This window comes from Solanum pennellii, chromosome 5, assembly GCF_001406875.1.
Source record: "Solanum pennellii chromosome 5, SPENNV200".
Lineage (NCBI taxonomy): Eukaryota > Viridiplantae > Streptophyta > Magnoliopsida > Solanales > Solanaceae > Solanum > Solanum pennellii.
This window is the reverse complement of record NC_028641.1, coordinates 19,813,292-19,836,442: the sequence shown is the minus strand read 5'-3', so window position 1 is coordinate 19,836,442 and position 23,151 is coordinate 19,813,292. Positions and strand designations below refer to the sequence as shown.

Sequence of the window (23,151 nt, the reverse complement as noted above, 5' to 3'; positions counted from 1 at the left end):
CGCCTGATTTAACGTGGCGGCACGACTGATGACACTTGATTACTCAGACTTCATCAAGATGGTATGCCTCAATCATTTCATTTGCTCATTCAGCATGCCCATCATAGAGTTTTATTCGTTCTCCATTCACCTTAAACCGCATTCCCTCCTTGATTTCTAACTCAACTACTTCATGAGGCAATAATTGGGTAATCAAGTAAGGGACATTCCATTTGGACTTGAGCTTGCCCGGAAGCCAACGCAACCTAGAATTGTCTAAAAATACCAAATCCCCAACCATAAACTCTCGTTTTTCACTTTTTAGGTCATAATCCTTCTTCATCTGTTCTTTGTAGGATATAGCAAATACCGATTGGAGCTCACCACTCTGCCTCATGGACCTGCAAATGTTGAAGTTCGCTTCTTCATTGTTCAACCGAAATTTCATCTGCCCTTTTTCCATATCAACTAAGGCTCTACCCGTAGCAAGGAATGGCCTCCCAAGAATAATAGGCACTTCAAAATCGACTTCGCAATCAAGAATGACGAAATCTACCGGAAATATGAACGACTCCACTTTTACTAGCACATCGTGGAGTATCCCTAGAGGCCTTTTCACTGTTCGATCGGCCATCAGTAGCCACATGGCAGTGGGCTTTGGGTCACCCAAACCCAACTTATTGTAAATCGAGAGGGACATAAGATTCATGCTTGCCCCCAAATCACATAAAGCTTTCGCAAAATGTAATGACCCGACTGTACAAGGAATAGTGAACGCACCCGGATCTTCTTTCTTTTGTACGAGAGATCTTGTAGCAATAGCACTACAATGTTGCATTCTATCATCACCCTCGAAAGTGACCGATCTTTTCTTTGTAACCAGATCTTTCATAAATTTGGCATAACCGAGCTTTTGTTCTAGAGCTTCTACCAAAGGGACATTGATAGAAAGCTGCTTCAACATTGTTATAAAACGCCGATATTTACCATTCTCGGTCTTTTTCACTAATCTCTGAGGAAAAGGGGGGGGTCTAGGCATGGGAATTACCTTTATAGGCACTTCAGCATCTCCAGTGTTATCTTCTACTTCACCACTACCCTCTATCACCTTATCATTATCTTTTATTACCTTTTTTTTCTTAGACGGCATAGGTGGGTCAATGGTATGCTCACCACCCCAAGTAGTGATTGCCATACAGTGTCCGTCATTTTTTGCATTTTGGACAGTGTTGCTAGGAAGAGTGCTCGGTTGCCTGTGTTCAAAGTTGCAGATAATCGGGCCATTTGCAACTCAATCTGCTTAATTGATTTGCATGTGTATCGACTTCTGCCCAATACCCGCTAAATCACTAACTCTTTAATGTGCTCATCATTAGCATTGAACCTCCTCATCATTTTGTGCAACATATCCTCAACTCGCGCCATACTATCTCCACCATCCATAGGAGTAACTTCACGATTTTGAGGAGGGACATAGGGCCCATTCCTATCATTTCTGTTACCATAGTTATCCCTATTGAAGTTGTTGTCGCGGTTGTAGTTTCCATCTCGGACATAAACACCCTCACCGTTATATTTACCATAGATCCGACCTAGGTTTCATTGACCTTGGCGCCAATTCTCCTGATTTGAGCCTTGGGCACTCGATCGGAAACCCCCCGTCTACTCATTTACCGCATAGGAATCCTTCGCATAATAGCATTCATCATTTGGTGGTGGTGGTTTAGATAAGTAGTTAACTGCATTTATCTTTTCTGCACCCCCAGTGATATGTTTTAATACCAAACCAAGCTCAGTTCTCATCTGAGCCATCTCTTCACAAATCTCATCTGTGGCTGGGTTGTGAGTGGATTGTACTGCGAAGGTATTTCTCCCAGTATCTGACTTCCTAGTACTTCAAGCTTTATTGTTCTGGGAGATTTTCTCTAACTTTTCGGCAATCTCAGCATAAGGACACTCCCCATAAGAACCACCTGCTATAGTATCCCCGATAGAAGTATTCCTTCAGTGACTCATCATCTATACGATGATTTGGGACGCTTCTAAAAAACGAGGTGAATCTATCCCAAGAACTACTGACTGACTCTCCTGGTAGTGCCACAAAGTTGTTCGCTCTGTCTTTGTGGTTTAGTTTCTTGGAGACCGGGTAGTAGCGTGCTAAGAAAACGTCCCTTAGTTGGTTCCAAGTTAAAATTGAGTTATAAGGGAGCTCAGTGAACCAAATAGCAGCCTCTCCCGTCAATGAGAGAGAAAACACTCTTAGCCCTATTACATCCAGTCCAAGTCAAGCCTCCCTACACAACTTTTACACACTGCCTTACCTTAGCTATGTGGCATGTGGATCCTCAGAAGGTAGCCCTGAAAACAAACCTCTGACAGTGAGCATTTGCATCAGGCTACTAGTTATCACAAAGGTGTGGCCTGGTGGTAGAGGGGGCAAGACAAGTGGCCCATCGGAGTCTGCTATATTGTCATAGCCTCTGTAGTATTCTTGGGGCCGTGGAGCGGGATTTTGTCCCCTCTGTTGGTTTTCACCCGGAGCATCAGGTAACAACTGACCATGAACATCAACCGGAGCTGGGATGTTCAAGTTTGGATCATCATCATTAATAACCAAGTTTCGATTCATGTTGCGTAGTGTACGCTCTAATTCGTGATCGTAGGGAAACAAGGGTTCTCTTTCTCTCCGTGTATTTGGCATACAAGGAAGATAGTTCTGCAAGAATAAAAAAAACAAGAAACAAAGTAAAATCAAGAAAATATCGACTAAACTATAGTAATAAGTTTAAGTTAATCTAAAAGCTACTTTCCCCGGCAGCGGCGCCAAAATTTGATACGCTCAAACTTACTTCTCAAATAAGAAGTAAAGCGGTCGTATCAAGTAAAGAACCCAACTAATGAGGTTAGGATCGTTTCCACGAAGAAAATAGTTCTGACTTAACTTCAATCTATTGTTACTACTATTTAGTCAATTATTCCTTAGAAAACAAAGACAATAAAAAGGGGGGGTTTTATTTCTAAATGAATGAAAATAACTATCTAAATTAAAGTAGACAACTAACAAATTCAAATGTTGGAGTTCAATCAATTAATAAAAGTAACTAGGGTTTACGTGTTCCCCAANATAAAATCCAGAAATTTACTTGATTAATCGACAAAATCACCAACAATCAACTCTAGAGAAAAGTATAACAATCCAAAGTGTAATAATTAAAATAATCTCCTCACAAAGAATATAACATAAAAGTGTCTAATAACCAAGAGTCTAACCCTAAAAACGAGGTTTTTCAAACTATTTATAAAAAACAAAAACCTAATCAAAGAAGGACTCTATTTGTTGGAACTCTGTCAAAACGCGGCTGGGTCGACGGACCTCGCGACGGGTCGTCGTGGTCACGACGGGCCGTCATGGACTCCGTCGTCCCATACTTTGCAAATTCTTCTGTTGCTCTCTTCATTACCCTCGACGGCAGGTATGACGGATCGTCACTGGCACAACGGTCCGTCGAGGGTCTTCGTTCCATAACACTTGAATTCTTTGGAATTTGGGTACTAGAACTACTTCTCTGATCTTCACGACGAACCAGCAGGACGGACCGTCATGGCTACGACGGTCCGTCATGCACTTCGTAACCCCACACTTGGTCAGACTTCCCCATCTTCCTTCAGCAGCTTCACTACGATGCAACCTACGGACCGTCACAGGCACGACGGACCGTCACAAGCTCCATAGGTGGTACTTTTCTGCATTTCTTGCTCAAAAACTTCCGCGTTCATCTTTTAGACAAATTTCCTGCAAGTAAAGAGAAACTTACATAAAAATTAATACAAAAAGGCTTTTGGACACACACTAAACTTAAGGAAAAAGCATTAAAAACACCGTAAAACCACGATATATCACAGGTACAATACATGCTCAAAGAATAACTCTCTTATTATTTCCTGGGATAATGCAAGCTCATACCAACACATCAATTAGATACTCCTATAAATGCCATAGATGCCCTCACTTGTTTATGTTTTTAGTACAACCTTTCACTCAAGTAATGTCAAGATCACAAGACCTATTTTTTTAAAACAATCAACTCACTCTCACAAGTGAAATTCTGGCTTTCCTCAACATGCCATATGCTTGCCCATAGTGTATTTGATTTTCAGATTGTGCTTCTCAAGGAATCAAGAGGACTTTTATTTGATTGTAATGTCGACTTTAGATAATGGAGGAAATATTTTGAATTCATTATAATGACTATTCCTCCCTAATGCGCATGTTATCGTTTAGCAAATACCATCCTTCAAACTATTCTTTTCTTCTATTACACTCTTCATAACTAAACATCCTTTATTGCTCCATATTTGCCTCTTTTTTTTTTTTGTAATCATATGCTTTTGCACTAGCCACCCAAACTCTAGAAGTTTTATCCGAGTAAGGTACACATTATCCTTGATAGAATGAGGGGCAATTTTTTGAGCTGTCCTAAATTAGCCACCCTCGATTTCAGTCGAGGTGCACATTGTCACTAAGGACTAGGGCCAAATTAGGATTTTTTTTCTTTTTCACACAATATAGCAATTCACCCTTAGCTAATTCAACCTTATTTTTCAACCTTTCTTCTTAACATAGTGCATTAAGGACCTTAATAGGATCAAAAGATTTGGTATCAAACAATGGGTTTCGTCTTATCATGTGGCTTATCAAATGGACAAGGCTAAAGGCTCAATGGGCTTCACAAGGGGGAAATTCATGGTAGGCATACAAGTAGAGTCAAGAATTGGCTATTTCAAAGAAACGCCTCAATCACATTCCTTAAGTCATACTAACTACTCATTAAACACACAAGACAAGTTCTAGATATCAAGTTAAGAAAGAAGTAATCAATTTTCACCACACATGGCATTATGGCATATATAAAGATGTATAAACTTCACCACACATGGCATTATGGCACATATAAAGATGTATAAACTAACATGCTCATACAACTTGCATTACGATACTACTACACAATTAAGCCCATATTTCAAATTTGAGTCCAACTTAAGAACACATGCTAATTACAAGGTCAACTAGTCATTACGTTTCTCCAAGTATGACTACCCATGAAGCTTGGCTAACTTATTGTGGCATAACTTCAAAAGACCAAGGTTGGTTTTGTCCATCCTACTCCTCTATGTGACTAATTTTTCCTTAAGATGGTCGTCATCTATCTATCATTGGGAAATGTCACTACTAAGACGACTCTAGGACTCAATAAAGCAACAAACTAATCCTATATGGTTCAAAGGGACAATCCTCAGTAAAAGTATCCAAAAAAACTCTGAGGAACCCAAAAGCAAAAATAACAAAAATAAATAATGACTAACACTAGACTCGATAAAGAAGTAAATTAATATGTACACAGAGCCCCACCCCACACTTGAAAGATAAGCACTGTCCTCAGTGCACAAGTAAAACAATGGACGAGGTATCAATACTCCATGGGGCCTCTAGGCCTCATCATCACCCTCATTGAATGCCATTAAGGCATTTCCTTCATCAATATACTACAAGAAAACAGTCCTTTAGCGACAAACGCGAATCCTAGCTAAAATGATAAAATTCCTAGCTAATGTCAATTTAGCTAAGAAAATGACCCTAGCAGACCTTCAAAGCTAATAAGCTCTTAGCTAATTTTTAGCTTGTAAATTATGTAATTCCTAGCTAATTTGATTATGATATCTCTGCTATGTTGTTTCCGTAGCAAACAGTTTGTTACGATATATTCTAGCTAAACTCATAGCAAAATTTGCTTGGAAAATATTGACTTTACTAAGATTTAGTAAGGAATTAGCCTATCTAAACTTACAAATCTCTAGCTATTTTTCAAATTTTTCTTGGATTATTTTCTTTGCTAAATTACTAGCTAAAAATAGCTAGAGATATTTTCTAGATAAATCTGGCTAGAAATTATATGAAGAATACAAATATAATTTTCTATATTTGACGTAAGATGAAAAACAAAGTTAAATCATCATCAATCCTTGAAATAGTGAAGTAAATGTTTACTAGCTAAAACATGTCTTAAAACATAAAAACAGTAACACAAATGTCTTAAAACATAAAAACAATAATATAAATTATCTTAAGGTGAATTTGGGGTAGAACCAGATCCATCTGGTGGTAGTTGAGGAGTAAAACCAAGCACCCGAGCAAAACTGTAATAGTAACTTGAGCTTTCATATTTTCCCGAATATCCATTTGCACATGATCTTGCATATTCGTCATCCGTTGCTCCAACACGCGGTTAAGAGTTGCTGAAATTAAGGTGTTTCAAATATTTGTTGAGTTAGAATATTTGAAGGACTCTGAGCAGTAGAGAATGCACAATTAGAATTCTTTGAATCTGCCAGCAAACAATTTCTAGAACCAAGACCGTATATTTTTCCTTTTTTAGTTCCCCCAACTGTTTCTATCCATGTTTTCAGTAATTACTGCTCCGATACCATTTTCAATAAATTCACATCATCTTCACTAGTTTTTCTCCTTCGCCTTCTCCATTTGTGGCCGTGTTTCTCTCCATGTCTCCTTCATCTACTTCAAGACCTTCTTCATTCCTTAATGTTGAAGTCTCACCCACATTATCCTTAATTGTATTTGTAAACTAGATCTGGGAACGTGCGTTGCACGTTTAAATACTTCATATAAATTTTGTATTGCAAATTACATATTTTATTCCCTTTGAATCTATGTAATTTATTAAAAAAAGTCATCCTTTTCCGATAAGAACTACATATATCTTTCTAAGAAAAGAATATATATTTGATTACTAAATTGATTAAAAGTGAATAAAATAAAAATAAATAACTATTGCACAAATTCAATAATCAAATGAAGATACTAAAATACCACATGCTAGGCTAATGTATATACAGCAACAAACCATGGTAAATTCTCAATAATAATAACAACACAACATTATAAAATTTTTACAATAACAACAAACAAGAAACATAAATATTAAACTAAACAAATAAAAAGAGACGAGAGAAGAGAGAAGAAAGTATAGATTTTTTTCTTTTTCTTTTTTTTTTTTTTGTAATTGGTTTAAGTGTGTACATAATTGTGTCAAATGTCACTATTGATATGATATTATTGAAGAACACAAAGAGTTGTCATGAATATGAAATTAATCCATTTGAGATTATGGTGAGAGATAGGAGTAAAAACCATAATAATTATAATCAGGGAGTTACATATATTTACAATGAAAAATTAGTGATAATAAAATTTATGTGTATTAATATGATGATTTGTTATTTAATATTTAATATTTAATTAATTAAATAATTATACATTTAAATGTAATGTATAAGTAAAAATCTAAGGATAAAATATGTAAAAAATGTATATATTAAATGTGTAATGAAAAATCATTATGACTAATTATTAAGAAATTTGTAGCAACTACCAATACGAAAAATCATCTCTGTTAGTACGTTAAAGTTGTAAAGATTGTGAATTTTTTTTGTTTTCTTGTTAATAATAATTTACAATTTAATAATGAATACTAGATTGTAAGTCTAGTTATACATAGGAGTGTTATTATCACAATACGAAGAATCAAAATTCATGAATTCCAAAATAAATATTAATAAAAAAATTAGTTAAATAATTTCAAGATAATAAATTAATAGTCAAGAGATATTTTTGTAATTCAACTTTTGACTTAGATTCTTCTCAATTTTTGTATAATTAATTTCTGGACACATGTCTCATCCTAATATATTAATATAGACTTCCTAAAATGAAGTATATAATACTCTATTTAGCAATTGAACAGTCATTTAGTTGAAAAAAGTAGATTCAAATGCAACATATATTTGTAATGTAATATTATTTATATGTCATGTAACAAATCAGATATATGCTTGGGAGTTATTCTATTTCTTCACGAAGATAGCAACTTCAGGTATGATACTAATAATGTTTTAAAAATAAATATACATACTAAATAAGAATTGAGAGGCCACAAAAGCATACAAAAATGACACTAAATGAAACCAATAAAGTTAGATTTAAAATCAGACTCATGAAATATATACTCCATACTTATGAATTTGATTCAATAGCTACTTCCAAAGTGATACTTTTTGGAGCAAACTAAAAATATAGAGTGTGTGAAATAAATAAAATAAAAAATGTTATCTATACACAGTATTGCATAAACACAAGCCAAATTTAAGCAGTAAACAGAAATTGAACTTGTTCAAAGGAAAAACCAAAAAGTATTACCTTATGGTAGGGTAAACTCAACAATAAGAGTGCGATAATAATAGCTTTTTGTGTAGTCTAACAGAATAGGAGTAAGAATAGAATGACAAAGAAATTTGACAGGATGCTAACTTTATAAAGTGCAAAAAATATGAAAAGTATAGATTATATAACTGACTGAAGTTTAAAAGACAAAAGATATAAATGTTGTAATAGGAAAAGTTTGATACATTAGTTAAATGATCAGGACAAAGTGGTTATTTTAAATATGATTAGGGATATTTTTGTAATTCAACTTTCAGCTATGGAACTTCCCACTTTTAGTATAATACGATATATTCTGAAAAAGAATAAAGTGACTTTTTACATTATATAACAAAGCTATAAAGTCCCAAAAGGTGCTATAGAAGTACTCAAATTTATTCTGTAATAGAATAAATGGACAACAAGAAATAAACTTATTTAATTAAATAAATAGAATAGTGTAATTGAAGACGTAAATAATGAAATATATATTTGAACTAATACAAGAACATCTTTCCTAAATGCTATATTGAAACTATATGGGTTCCTTGTTCAAACCTTAAGAACGAATGAGAGTCAAGCTTAACAAAATATAATGAATTCAATAAGAAATATACAGATGGGAAGAAGTTTGGAACAACCTGATCATGTTGAACTGTAGTATGCCTTTAACCTATAACCCACCGAACAAAATTATTGGACGACCAGTAATTTATTAGAGGCACCAGAAATAGCAAAACGGACCGATGAATGAAATAATGGTCTAGTGATGTATACATTATGAAGCGTCTACTTTCTTCTACATGAAGTTACTGGAACCCAGCAGTTCCTCCAGGACCAACTCACCGCTCCAGTATGAGTTCAAATACTACTAGAGGTAAGCGTAGGTCTGTAGTTTTCTATTCTAAAGTTCTGGAGATTTTATGAATACTAGGTCATCTGTGCATAAGGAGGTCTATAACCAGCAGATTCTTTCACCTATTTCTATAACACCATCGAATTTGAGAAACAGTACATTTGATGGAGGTCACCATTCATGATGGAGAACCACCAAATTCTTAATGTGGACCGTCCTCTACCAGCCTCAAGATCATAAACAGGACGTATGAGTTGTTCCGTGGATTCACCTACGCAACAGTTACCACTGTCTCATTCTTCCACAATGAAGGGATTTGGTACACTTATGGAGACTTAGCTGCAGCAGACATCTTTTTCGCTTCAAAACAGCTATGGTTGGGGTCTTTAGGCCTTGATGCATACGAAGTTCTTGTGGAACATTAGTTTGAGATGTTTGGTCAAGTAAATTTATTTCCATTCTTTGCATTCAACGGTTTTGCTTTGGTTGAATACCAAAACGTTATGGATGCGGTGAGAGACAGGGAAATCATGCAGGGAAATTCTCTTTGGGGTGCTGGTCTTCAAGTAAAATTCATGGATGAAGGATTAGGTACAAAGAGGGCTATAAATATTGCAGGTGTTGGTTCTAGTTGCTATATTTATGTTGGCAGTGTTTAGAGCTGCTGGATGAAGGACGATGTCGTGCATGAGCTGAGAAAAGCACTTCAAAAAGGTCCTCGGATGGTTACAGATGGGTGCTAAAATTTTGTTTCTATACCTGAGTTATATTACCACGATGCATGCTGCTATATAGTGAAATTCCAAAACCAAAACGATAGAGATGAAGTCCTGTTCACTGGCCTTGAACTAATGGGTTGCAGAAACTCTTAATAAAATGGCTAGATATCTAGAGAAGTAAATATTTGCGGATGTGTCTACTGCTAAACAACAAAGAGTATCCTATACAAGAGTCTTAGTGAAAATTAATGTAACACAAGGTTTACCAGAAGAGGTTGAATTTTTTTATTCTACAGGAAGGATGTTTGTTCAAAATATTAACTATGACTGGAAATCGGTATTATGTAAGAAATGTAAAAGATTGGTCATATATGCAGCTTTGATGATGGTGGACACATTCAACCTCCAATAGGAGGGATCAACAGGAAATTGTTTTGCCAAGACGAGGAAGGAGAAATCATGTGCAAAAGTGGATCCCTAGACCAGGTGTAAACAAAAATACTTGCCTCCTCCATATGTATATTGTAAACATGATATGAACAAACATGATCAAAATAAGGAACCTCACAAAGCAATGAGCATACAACATCAGAAACAAAAGGAGGGAAAGCAAACAAAGTTACAAGAAGAGTGACGTGACATTCCATAAAGGATAATCACTTCCATTGGCGTGGATAACATGCAAAGTAGTTTATCATACATAGAGTTGGTGAAGTTAGGTACCTATTAGAGGAAACTAAAAACATGGCCAACAATGAATATGGATAATGTTTTCTGTTCACTGTCTCGTGGAAATGAGGCGAGAAGATAGACTTAGAAACCTCTTGATGGGAGGGTACACTTCTCTCTTTAATGAACTAGTTAATCCGGAACGTAATGGGAATGAATAGCCCCCTTCAATCAAAAAAAGATGACAAGGTATTTTGGTAAACCATAAAATTTCTTTTGCTGGAATACTAGAAACAAAGGTACACTAAGTTCTCTAAATGCGTGAATAAGATAACTAGAGGTTGAAGTTATGCGCATAACTACTCATTAGCTGAAAATAGGAAAATCTGGATTTATGAAAGACCGGTAAAATGACTATTTTGATAGAAGTATACATGATCAATTTATGCATCTATAACCAGTCATCAGCCGAAAATAGTAGAATCTGGATTTTATGGAAGCCTGATGAAATGACTATTCTGATAGAAGTAGTACACGATCAATATATGCATCTATAACTACTCATTAGCCGAAAATAAGAGAATCTGAATTTTAAGGATGTGACTACTCAGATGGAAGAAGAACATGATCATTTTACGCATATGAATGTAGCAAGTACGTGCTCAAATTTTTATTGTCTGATAATAGTCATCTACGCCAATAATTGTAGAGAGAAAATGAGAAGCTTATGGAAGAAATTACTCTCTGAAGCTTGGTGTATTTGTTTAGATTGCTATTCTCCCCTGCTAGACAAGAACATCTTTTCTAAATGGCCTATTTAAACCATATAGGTTCCTTATTTAAACCTTCAGGTAGAATGAGAGTCGGGCAGAAACAAAATACAATGAGCATAATAAGACATACATAGATTGGAAGAAGTTTGGAACAACCTATTCATGTCAAACTGTACTTCCACCACTGGTATGCCTTTAACTGATAATCCACCAAATATAATTGATGGATGACCATTAAGTGTATTACACGCACCAGAAATAATGAAACTGGCCGATGAATGGAATAATGCTCTAGTGATGTATATGTTGTGAAACACCTACTTTCTCCTACATGAGAAATTATATTGATGGGTACTAAATTTTTGCTTATGTACCTGAGTAATATTACCCCGATGCAGGTTGCTACATAGTGAAATTCCAAAACCAAAACGATAGAGATGAAGTCCTGTTCGATGGCCCTTAACTATTGGGGTGTGGAAACTCTTAGCATAATTTCTAGTCGGCTAGAGAAACAACTCTTTGTAGACGTGTGTACTGCTAAACAAAAAAGAGTATCCTATACCAGTCTTAGTGAAAATGAATGTAACACAAGGTTTGCCGGAAGAGGTTGAATGGGTGTTTCTCGAACAAATACTTACAGAATTGGGATTTCTCAGTAAAATGATAGCATGGATAATGGTATTTTTCTACAATGAGATACTTGAAGTTATTTTAAATGTGAAAATCATTTTCTGGTGTAATAATCCACCGTCAAACAAGTGCACCTAACACCACAACTAACAACCAAATATACTTAAAGTTCTTTCAAATGTGAAATCACTCTCTTTACGTTATGCCCAAGAATTAAAAAAAAAAAAGAAAATTCTCATTAACAGACCAATTTCTTATTTCTTCATAGAAAACAATTTACATGGATATAATTTTAAGCAAAAATATCTTTCAGAAAAAACATCACTGATAAAATGAGATAAAACATACCCACATCCTTTCTGACATTCCACAGATCCACTTCTTTTCGTTTTTCCTTTAGTGAGTCATCAGAAATAATTCATCGTTCCGAAGCTCTTTACAAGTTAGTTCCTTCTACAATCATTAAATATATTGTTCATACAATATTTTATGAGAAGATTATTAAATGAGAACATATTTAGCCATTACTTCTATAATTTTGTATTACTTACGTATCTCCATTAATTCTCAAGGATTTTATGCCACCAAGTGTATCTTGTCTGCCCTGTGGATTACTACTTTCAAAAGATGTGAGTGTACGTTCAGGAGAAATCTTGAGTTGGAGTTTCTTGTTGAGCACCAACATTCTGAGACAAAGGTGTTTCTTGTCATCCAACATCTAGAGAAGTAGGAGCCTCTTGTTGACCAGCAAGATTTTCAGGAGTAGTCATTTGTTGAGCATTGGCTTCTTGAGATGTATGTACAATCTGTTGAGAACTACTTTCATGTGATGAGACAATACACTGGTTTAAACCAACTTGCTGAGATGTAGGAATTGATGATTCACTAACACCCTTTTGAGAAGTCTCTGCTCGTAGCTTGCTGCCTCCTCCTCCTTTGTTAGTTATGCCTCCACGGCCTCCCCAACTACGTTTAATGCCTCTTCCTATTCTCATATTTCCCCATAAAAATCTAACAAGAACTATAGAATAATACTCAAAGAAGACACTTAAAAAAATTTCAACATTTCATGCTATAAAAATGATTAATGTAGAGAAAATAATGAAGCTTATATGCACTCAATGTTCACTATTATAACCATTTTAACAGCTTGATGAATCAACTTCGAAAAGAAATATTTAGGTTTAAGAAATGACATCAAGCAATATCAAAAGGTAGCAATAGTAATAAAAGAAAACACTCCAAAAAAGAAATTATAGTTAAAAGTCATTGTCATTCACTATCATCGGTTTCAAAGTTTTTTCTTCAGAGAGTTCAAAATCAGAATCCACTGTCATTTCATCACTTTTGATAGCTATCAAGATCATCCCTGATATTTGGGATTATTGGGGTAAATTGTCATCTTCTTGGTATGGCATATTTGGAGAATCAATTTTAATTCTAGATTTTATTTTACACACTGCCCACCAGTCAATACTATCTTTCTTTTTACAGGGATATTCTGCAAAATAGACTTGTTGCGATTGTTCAACCAATACAAAAGGTTCAAAAGCATAGGTCGAGAACCTTTTTTATGATTGATATCAATCAGCCCATACTGATTATGAACCTTACACCCTCGACCCATTGCTGGATCAAACCAATCACATTTGAACAAGACAAGAGTGGTTCTTTTCTTTGTTGGATTGGAATATTCAAGTTGTATCACCTCACCAAGCAATCCATAATAGTCAGTTTCTTAGTCATTCCAAGTTGTCCCTTTTATGCACACACCACTATTCATAGTTGATCTGTTAGAGCCATGTCTAAGTGTGTGAAACCTATAGCCATTTGTAAAATATTGAGGCCAAGTTTGCACCCACTTATGAGGACCAGAAGCCAAGTCTCTTAACTGCTCATCACTTATGTTGTTAGCTGGATTGAGAACCTAAAAAATACACAAAGTAGGCCGATGATCTATATAGTTATGTATAGATTATTACTTGATGTAGATTAATAAAAACAACAACTTCTTCATACTATAGTATTTTACTCACATAAGCTTCGAACCAGTTGGCAAATCTACTATTCGTCTCTTTATCAATTTCCTCAAGACTGATATTTTCTGAATTTCTTTTCAACTCACCTTCAAAGATACTACAGAAGTAAGAAGTTATTATTTTTAAATTATCCATTCATGCAGGATGTGTGTGTGTGTGTGTGTGTCTATATATATATATATATATATATATATATATATAGGTTAAATCTATAAACTTACGGGATAAATTGTTGAATCTCCTCATAATTCAACAAAACATATATTCTTGTTGCATCCCACTCCTTATCAGACAAATAACGACCATTCATCTCACCACTCGGACGCCCGGGATGCAAAAAGATGGATAGACAACCATTGGGTGCATCAACTTCACCTCCATCATCATTACGAGTAACTTTGTTGAACCTAGTTTGCACATTAGGCTTGAAATAATGAGAAAAGAATGTTGAAATTTCTTTAATGATATAAGCTTCACATATTGATCCCTCAACGTGATATCTATTTTTCACCATCTTCTTTTAAGTGTGTATTTCTCTGCATTGGTACATATATAGTTAGTGCGATATTAGGTAATTAGATTAAATATCTAATCAATGATATATGTTAGATTTTTACCGCTCAAAAGGGTACATCCATCGAAAATGGACATGACCTTGAGCTATTGCTTCATATGGTAAATGAATTGGCAAATGTTCCATGGGATCAAAGAAACCAGGAGGAAATATTTTCTCTATCTTGCAAATTGTAACCTTTATGCTTTCGTCAAGCTTCTGGAGATCTTCTACGTTTAACATATTTGCGCATAATCCTTAAAAAAAATAAACTTATCTTTGTTAAAGCATTCCAAATTGGCTCTGGCAAAAGATCTCGAAATGCAATTGGTAGCAACCTTTCTAGAAATACATGATAGTCATGACTCTTCATCCTTGATAATTTACAATCTTCCATGTCTACACATCTAGACAAATTTGAAGCATAACCATCTGGAAACCTTAAGCTTTTCAACCATTCACATATGAACTTTCTTTGTTCTTTTGTCAATAAATATGCTGCCTTTGGCTTCATAATTTTTCCTTCATGCTCCAGCAATTCAAGCTCTGGACGATTGCAACAATTTTGCACATCCCTTTTAGCATTTAAATTGTCTTTTGTTTTATCCTTTAGATCCATTATTGAGTTGAATATATTATCAAACACATTTTTCTTAATATGCATCACATCAAGATTATGCCGAATAATATTTGTATTCCAATATGGCAATTCCCAAAAAATGCTTTGTTTTTTCCAATTATGTTGATCCCCAAACCCTGGCAACTTACAAGAGGTGTCATGATCACACACTTTTGGTAAGGTACACACTTTGTTCCAAACTTCTTCACCATACAACCTAAGAGGAGGAGTGGAGTTCTCAACCCTTCCTCTTTAAAATGACTTTCTATCCCGTCGAAATGGATGACCCATATGCAAAAATTTACGATGGCAATCAAAGAATGAACCTTTTCTCCCATGTTTTAAGTAAAATGCCTTACTTTTACCCATACAACAAGGGCATGATAATAGACCATGTGTGATCCAACCAGACAACATTCCATAAGTTGGGAAATCATTAACAGTCCACATAACTGCAACTCGCATTTGAAAATTTTGTTTCTTATGAGAATCTTAAATCTCAACCCCATCAACGCATTCATCAATAAGAGATTCTAAGAATATATCTATATTCTTTCCATGACTCTTTGAACCGGGAATGAGAAGACTTAAGAACATATAAGGGCTAGTCATGCATATTTCGGGTGGAAGATTATATGGTGTAATGATTACTGGCCAACAAGAATAAGGATGGCCCATATTCCCACAAGGACTAAATCCATCAGCTCCAAGTCCAAGTCTTATATTTCAAGGCTGGCTTGCAAAGTTAGGATGACACTTATCAAACTTCTTCTATGCCTCTCCATCACTTGGACTCATTACCCTAGGTTCACGACGGTATTTCCAGTGCCATGTCATATGTTTAGCTGTCTTTGTTGACATATATAATCTCTACAACCTCGGAGTAATAGAAAAGTAATAGAATGCTTTATATAGAACATCTTTTTGCCTTCCACTGCGTCTTCTCTTAGGCTTGTAGCGCGGTTTACCACACTTAGGACAATTTCTTTTGTCTTTATTATCCTTGTAATATAGGATACAACTGGTCTGACATACATCTATCTTTTCATATTCTAGCCCAAGTTTTGCAACCATTTTTTTAGTCCTATAGTAATCAAAAGGTAATTTTGCATTTTCAGGTAAGAGCTCATTCAAAAATAGCAAAATTTGATTATAGAAATTGTCACTCATGTTAGACTCTGACTTAATGTTCAACAACCTGCACACTACTGATAGGGGAGAATGAGTCCGACATCCATCAAACAATGGCTCTTCAGCAGCTTTCAACATTTTTTTTGATTAGGAGGTTATTTTCATCAACATTCCTATCAAACGCATCACTGTCTAAGTTGAAACTAGGACCAGCTGCATCCAAGACCGTAGTACGATATGGATTTATTGGTGTTCTATTAGCACCTATTTCATCACCTATATATGTACTAGGTTGAGGCCTAGAAATTGGAAGAAAAGGCTCCCCATGTGATTCCCATTGATAATAGTTTGTCATGAAATCATGCTTGTATAAATGAGATCAAATATTATGAGGTTCAGGAAACCGACTACTGTTTTTACATTTTGAACAAGGGCACCTTATACTTCCATTCTAACAAAATCAGGTTGCATTAATGTAAACTCTATAAATCAACGCACACCTTCTATAAAATTAGAAGTGACTGTTGTTCGACTTGACACTAGTCTCTTATATATCCACATGCGATCAACTCTAATGGAACTCATGCTTCCTATCTAACAAACAATGATAAAAGACTTCTCTTAGTACTTAATAGTTTATTAATTAGTTAGTAATTACTTAAATAAAATTCAAATTTAAACAGAAATGACCACACCACAAATATCTAATTTAAGAAGGGTTCCACATCATCATTTAACTAAGCGAAAAAATTGTATTTTTATAATACAAACATAAATTTCCCTTCAAGTTAGTCAAGTCTATGAAATTTATGTGATTTCAAATAAGGGATCAAAGAAATAACATAAAATCATGTGCATTATACATACTTACACTATTTAGTCACCCAAGTCCAACACAAAATCGTTTTTCATTCAAGAGGGACTCCATAGAAGAGAAATTGAAGTGCTCAAAGATCTACCCTTGAAAGTAGAAGGTGGGTATGCAGAGACAATTATCGTGCAACAAAACAGAAAGGCAGAAGGTGAAAAAATGAAGCAGTGGGCTGAAACAGCTTGGACGAATCGTAGATTGTCACTTGCGGAGGCACTAGAGTCATTCGAGTCATCAGCCAAGTGTCTGTCACAAATACTCAAATAAGACGAGTTCTGTAATTTTTTCCTTCCTTAGCATATTTCCACCAAAAAGTTTATGGCACATTAAACTCATCAACTCACAAGCATCCATATACTTTTTGTAGATAAGATAAGCTCTAAACAACAGAAGGGATTTCGAAAAAAAAGCTATAACAGGACAGTAACTACATAAAGCTGGATATGAAACTATTACCAATTGCAACGAAACAACGACTAAAACTAAAATGGTCACCAAAATTGAAGCAAAAGTTCAAGAAAGCAACTTCTGAAGCTAAAAGAGTCACCTTGAGAAGAAGATGATGCTTGCACCAAATCTTGAAGGAAATGTAAAACACAATAAAAAGATACATAAACAGAGATGCACCTGGCAAACTTATGACTTCCTCACTGGCTTGTCTCCGATTTGGAAGCACAGAGAGAAAATTCCAAAATGATTCCAACTTCTTTCTCAAGAACAAAATAACAAATTTCAATCTCAAGCTTTAAGAAAAACATGGTATCTTCTAGAAAAGATATTGATTCTGTGTGAATTTCATTCTCATATCTAACAAAAACACATGAAAAACTAGTTTTTCAACAATATCTCTTCATATAAATGAATCAGGTTTTGGAGAACTTCTTACCTTAACTGAAGAAGGAAGTCACAATTTTTTGTGATTTCAAGCTTCTGTAAACTGAAACAAATAGTTCGAATTGTAGGAGCATGATGAAGAGACGTGAAGTAATGCATCCTTCGTTTACGGGATTTGAAGAAGAGCTCAATTATTTTGTTCTATTTTGTAGGATTTGGAGCTCTGTTAGGGTTTTTCTGTTGTACATTTCTTGTTCTTCTTCTGATCCTTTTGTTTCTACTTCTTATATGACTTTAGTCTTAATATTCGATATATTGATTTTCTCAATTTTTATTTCCTTGTCTTTCTCTATGTCAGACTTCTTTAATTTAACGAAGAGACCCTCAAAGTATTGATAATGATACAAAATTATCATTCATCCACCTATTGACTCCAAAATATCCTTTTCACCCACCTATTGAGTCCAAAATACCCTTGTCATCCACCTTTTGTTTCAAAATTGACCACTTATTTAACGATTTTATATTTAAACTATTTAAATATTTTTTAAAATACATGGCGCTCAATTATTTGTTATAATTTAACTTATTAGTATAATTTATAAATTAATCCACCACCCACCCATTACTAGTTAAACACCTCTAAATTAATAAACCCGTCACATTATTAATACAAGCTACTGCCAATTGAGTGTTTTTAAAAATTTGAGGCGAAAATATCTATAGAAGTAAATTATCATACATTTAACTGCTAAATAAAAATCACCGGTAAACTTAAAAGTCTGACTATGCTCATCTTAATTATTCTTACGGCTCAATTATGTGATGGTACTTCATAGGTAACTCTTTTTCGAAATAATATATTAAAGGTTTTAAAACAAATCATAAATATTTATAAAATTATATTTAAAAAAAGTGCATGAATTAATTCCGGATGTATTACTTCTTTACCTTTAATCATAAATTTTTAATTCAATTTTGAAAGAAAGTGTCCTCCTAAATAAGCGGCTCAACCTAAATTTAATTTGGGTTTTGGTTCGAACTCGAATAATTTTGGATGTCATTTTTAGGATTCTATAATTTCATCGTGTTTTAGTAGTGTTTATGGCGATTTTGATATTATAATTGAATTATTAATTGGGTGAGGTTTAATTAGTAATGAGTGGGAGTGGGTTGATTTATAAATTATATTAATAAATTAAAATTATAACCAATAGTTGAACGCCAAGTATTTTAAAAAATATTTAAAGAGTTAAATTTTAAAATAATTAAAAAAGTGGTCAATTTCGAACACAAAGATGGATGACAAGGGTATTTTGGAGCTAATAGGTGGATGAAAAGAGCAATTTGGAGCCAATAGGTGGATGAAGGACAATTTTGTACCATTTTCAATACTTTAAGGATATTTTAGGCCCTTTTCCGTTAATTTAATTTTATATAAATTTTTTATTTTTGAATCTTTGTAATTTTATTTGGCCTCAAATTAGTCATTTATGACTTCACAAGAAGTTTATTACTATTAACCAAAGTTACGTTCAAGTTTAGAGTTAGTTGCTTAAAATAAATACATTTAAACACTAAAATACATCCTTCATTTTGTATTTAACTTTTTGTCCCACTTTTAAAAAATTATGTATATAATTATTGAATTTTACTATTATCACACACATGTTTTTATAGAATTATAATTTTTCTAAAGATTTTTAAAAATATATATGGGAGACACAACTCAACTCCTACTAAAACTTAAATATAGAAGTTGCAACAAACTTCCCTAGCAACCTATCAATTTGGCTAGGCATATTTCCTAGCTAACACATAGCTAGGGGATTAGCTACGGAATATTTTCCTAGTTAATCAGAATCCTTAAAGAAAGAAAAATTGAGCCAGATCAGATTTTCTGCAAAAAAAAAAAGAATTGGCGCCAATTTTGATTTTCCGTCAAAATTTAGCTAGAGATTTTGCTTGGAAAGGTCCCGGGCAATGTATTAGCTAGGGATCGTTCATAGCTAATTCCTATCTATTATTTGACTAAATCTCAGACTAAAAAGCTTACGAGGAAACAAGATATTTCTATCTAAATCTGACGCTAATGTCTTGATTAGCTAGGAATATTAGTTCTCTAGCTAAAATCCGTAGCTAATAACATGTTTTCTTGTAGTAGCTGCGTCAACATCATCATTTTTATCGTCCATCGCCCCCTCATTAGTGGCCACATAATCATCTAGAGGCTCTTTAAAAGCGGGACCAATTTTACAACAAAAATGTTGCACTCTCAGATAAGGGGTAACATTTTGCCATCTCTTCCATCTCAGCATCAGTCACCGGACGGCCACCAATCCTCACTTGTAGCTCAGCCATACCGAACATCTGAGCCATAATACTATCATCGCGGGCTTGCCACTCCTGGTCATGGGATGCACCAAGAACCTTGGTTCTAGTGACATCGACGATTTTACCCGTCAGATCCAGGTGGAAGGCGATGGTCAAGTCTCAGGCCTCCTCCTCAATGTTGTGGGCCCTCAAAAAATGGGTGATCAACCCCCCATAACAAAAACATCACCTCATAATATTTCGAAACTTCATCATATTTTGTCTCAAATTAGCCCTCACATTAATGGGCATGCCCTTCATAAACATGTAGACAAGTACAACTCTATCCCTAGTGACTTCAGTTAAATGCTTTGTAGGAAGAAAAACACTACAAACTATTTTCAACCACACCCGAGCAACTAGGTTGAAATTTGCAAAGTGAAGAGTATTATGTCTTCCGATATCTTTACTCCGTCCCCTCATAGTAGTAGATTCTACCTCACACAAAGTATGTCAGATATCTCTATATGGAGGTTTCTCTTTCAAAGTATTAAAGTCATCAGAATCACAATTGGGGGTCCCCAAGAATTCATTCCGCACTCCAACAGTAAATCTAAGATCACTGCCTCGAATAGGCACATTCGTGCGTGTCATTTCAGCCAACCAATTAGCATAAAACTCCCGCACCAACGATAAATTGCATTCCCCAGGATGATTAAACAAATAACTCAAACCCAGATCTATAACAGTCCTATATATGCCCGGAAAGTGAGTTTGCAATTTTACCTTATGAACATAGTCATCTCCCAAATATTAGGCCTCCCGTTGACAATCAAACCACATGCGCCCATACTCTTCCACTGCTTTGTTGCCAATTTCGAGGGGGTTCCCTAGTGTTAGATCCGGATGCCTCACCCTTTCTACCTATTTTTGAACCCGTCTTAGGAGCCATAGAATCCTGTTAAGAAAAGGAATATGGAATTTTTTCTTTGAAAATTGGTTACGGGTTGGATTTGTGGGTGTATGGTGTAAGAAAATAGAGTGAAAGTTGGGGAAGAAGAGAGGAATTGAAAAGTACTGGGTGGTGTGGGTTAATAAGTGGATGTGGGAAGAGGGGGATGAGTGGAGTTGATAATGGAAGGGAGGAGAAAAGTTGGGGAAGATGAAGAAAAAGAGTGGGAGAGAATTTAGGGGGTGGGTCGGTTGGAATGTGGAGAAAGTCGATGAATGTGGGATATTGGGGGGTTTGTATTGGAATGGGTCGGGCAAAATCCGGGTCACAACCCAGAATTTGAAAATTTTAGGATGGGGCGCGTTGGAGAACATCGCGTCAGTGTAGAGCCAGAATAAGTTTGTAGAACTTTTTAGCATGGCGATCCGCATCACTCAGTACGCCATCCTGCAGATGCAGGCGCGATGGTTGCGCGACGCGCCAAGAAAGCGCCAAAAAAAGTCTTTTGAACTTTCACTCCATGCGCGGCGCGCCTGCCAGTGTGCCTGGTTACATTTTTTTTTACAAACTAAGTTACAATAATGAAAAATCCTGAAGTACTAAGACTTACCTATAATCTAAAAATCTAGACCTAAGCTAAAAACACTAAATTTTAAAAATTGAAAAAAGAACTACTTATCTATTGCATAGTATTCACGGGTTGCTTCCCATGTAGCGCTTGATTTAATGTTGCGGCACGAAGCATCTTGTATCATTCATCATTTAGCTCAAGAGCCTCCTGATCATGATTCGGGTCATCAACAAAATAGTGTTTCACTCGTTGCCCATTGAAAAAGAACGTGGGGCCAGTTTCACCTTGCAGTTCAACGACACCATGTGTTGTGTCATTCTCACCACTTCGTAAGGACCATACCACTTGGATTAAATTTTTGTACGGAACAACCTTAGTCGCGAGTTGAAGAGTAATACCTTATCTGCAGCATTGAAGATGCGAGCCACTATGTGCTTGTCATGCCACCTTTTTGTCTTTTCTTTATAAAGCTTGGCAGTCTCATAGGCGTCCAGCCGAAATTCTTCAAGTTCATGCAGCTGATTAACTCTCTTTTTGTCAGCTAGTTGTGGGTCCAAGTTTAACTTCTTTATAGACCAATAAGGTTAATTCTCCAATTCTGCCGGAAGGTGACATGCTTTTCCAAATACGATGTGGTAGAGAAATGTCCTTATAGGCGTCTTGTATGCAGTCCTGTCCCACAAAGCATCATCCAATTTTTTAGACCAAACTTTTTATTGTGTATTCACCATTTTATGCAAAATATGCTGAACTTCTCAAATTGATACCTCCACTTGGCCACTCATTTGAGTGTGATGAGCTATAGCAACCTTATGGCGAATACCATACTTAGCAAGGAGGTTCTTAAAAAGAAACAAGATTGTAATACCTTATGAGCTGTAGGCTCTCCTCCATGGTGACCTCCATATGGGCTTGCATGGCAACTCTCAAGAACTTTGTGAACCTCGGTTTCTGAAATGCACCTTCTCACTAACCGATCGACACCTTACTTGAACAAGAATGGTTCATCCCAGATGTAGAACTTGGCATCATGATTTAACTTTTTCTTTTGTTGGGTGGTTGTACCCGACGTATAGTCTCCACTCACTATTAAGTCCACAATGTCCGCATACCATGACACTTGAGAGATATCCAAAGCCATCAATTGCTCAAAAGGTAGCTCTTCCCGGATTTGCTCACTCTCATTCATTTTATCCTAGTCTTTTCCCCTTATATGTCCATAGTGGTTCTAAATCCTATAGTAAAAGCACATGGATAATTGATTTCAGAGGAAGTGAATGTATGAGATATAATAGGGATCTCTTCTTCAATTTTAGACCTATTCCAAGTCTATTTGTGTGAATTTACCTAATTCCTAGAAGGTTAGA

The 23,151-nt window shown here is 35.3% G+C and overlaps 1 protein-coding gene across 29 annotated transcripts; it reads right to left on the bottom strand.

Annotated features, from left to right (window-relative positions):
- Positions 1-3,717: 3,717 nt before the first annotated feature.
- LOC107020543 lies at positions 3,718-18,240 on the bottom strand. Of its 29 annotated transcripts, none has more exons than XR_003578362.1 (5): positions 18,001-18,240; positions 14,162-17,820; positions 12,453-14,037; positions 12,250-12,354; positions 3,718-3,772 (listed from the first exon to the last, which is right to left on the bottom strand). XR_003578362.1 is itself a non-coding variant. In XM_015220949.2 (4 exons), the coding sequence occupies exons 1-3, from the start codon at positions 18,105-18,107 to the stop codon at positions 12,609-12,611; spliced, it is 504 nt and encodes a 167-aa protein (XP_015076435.1). In that variant the 5' UTR covers positions 18,108-18,240; the 3' UTR covers positions 12,115-12,354; positions 12,453-12,608. The 29 variants fall into 29 exon arrangements, 2 of the variants coding, with proteins under 2 accessions (XP_015076435.1, XP_015076436.1); XR_003578359.1 differs by lacking the exon at positions 3,718-3,772 and adding an exon at positions 5,973-6,626; XR_003578360.1 differs by lacking the exon at positions 3,718-3,772 and adding an exon at positions 5,973-6,573.
- Positions 18,241-23,151: the final 4,911 nt, after the last annotated feature.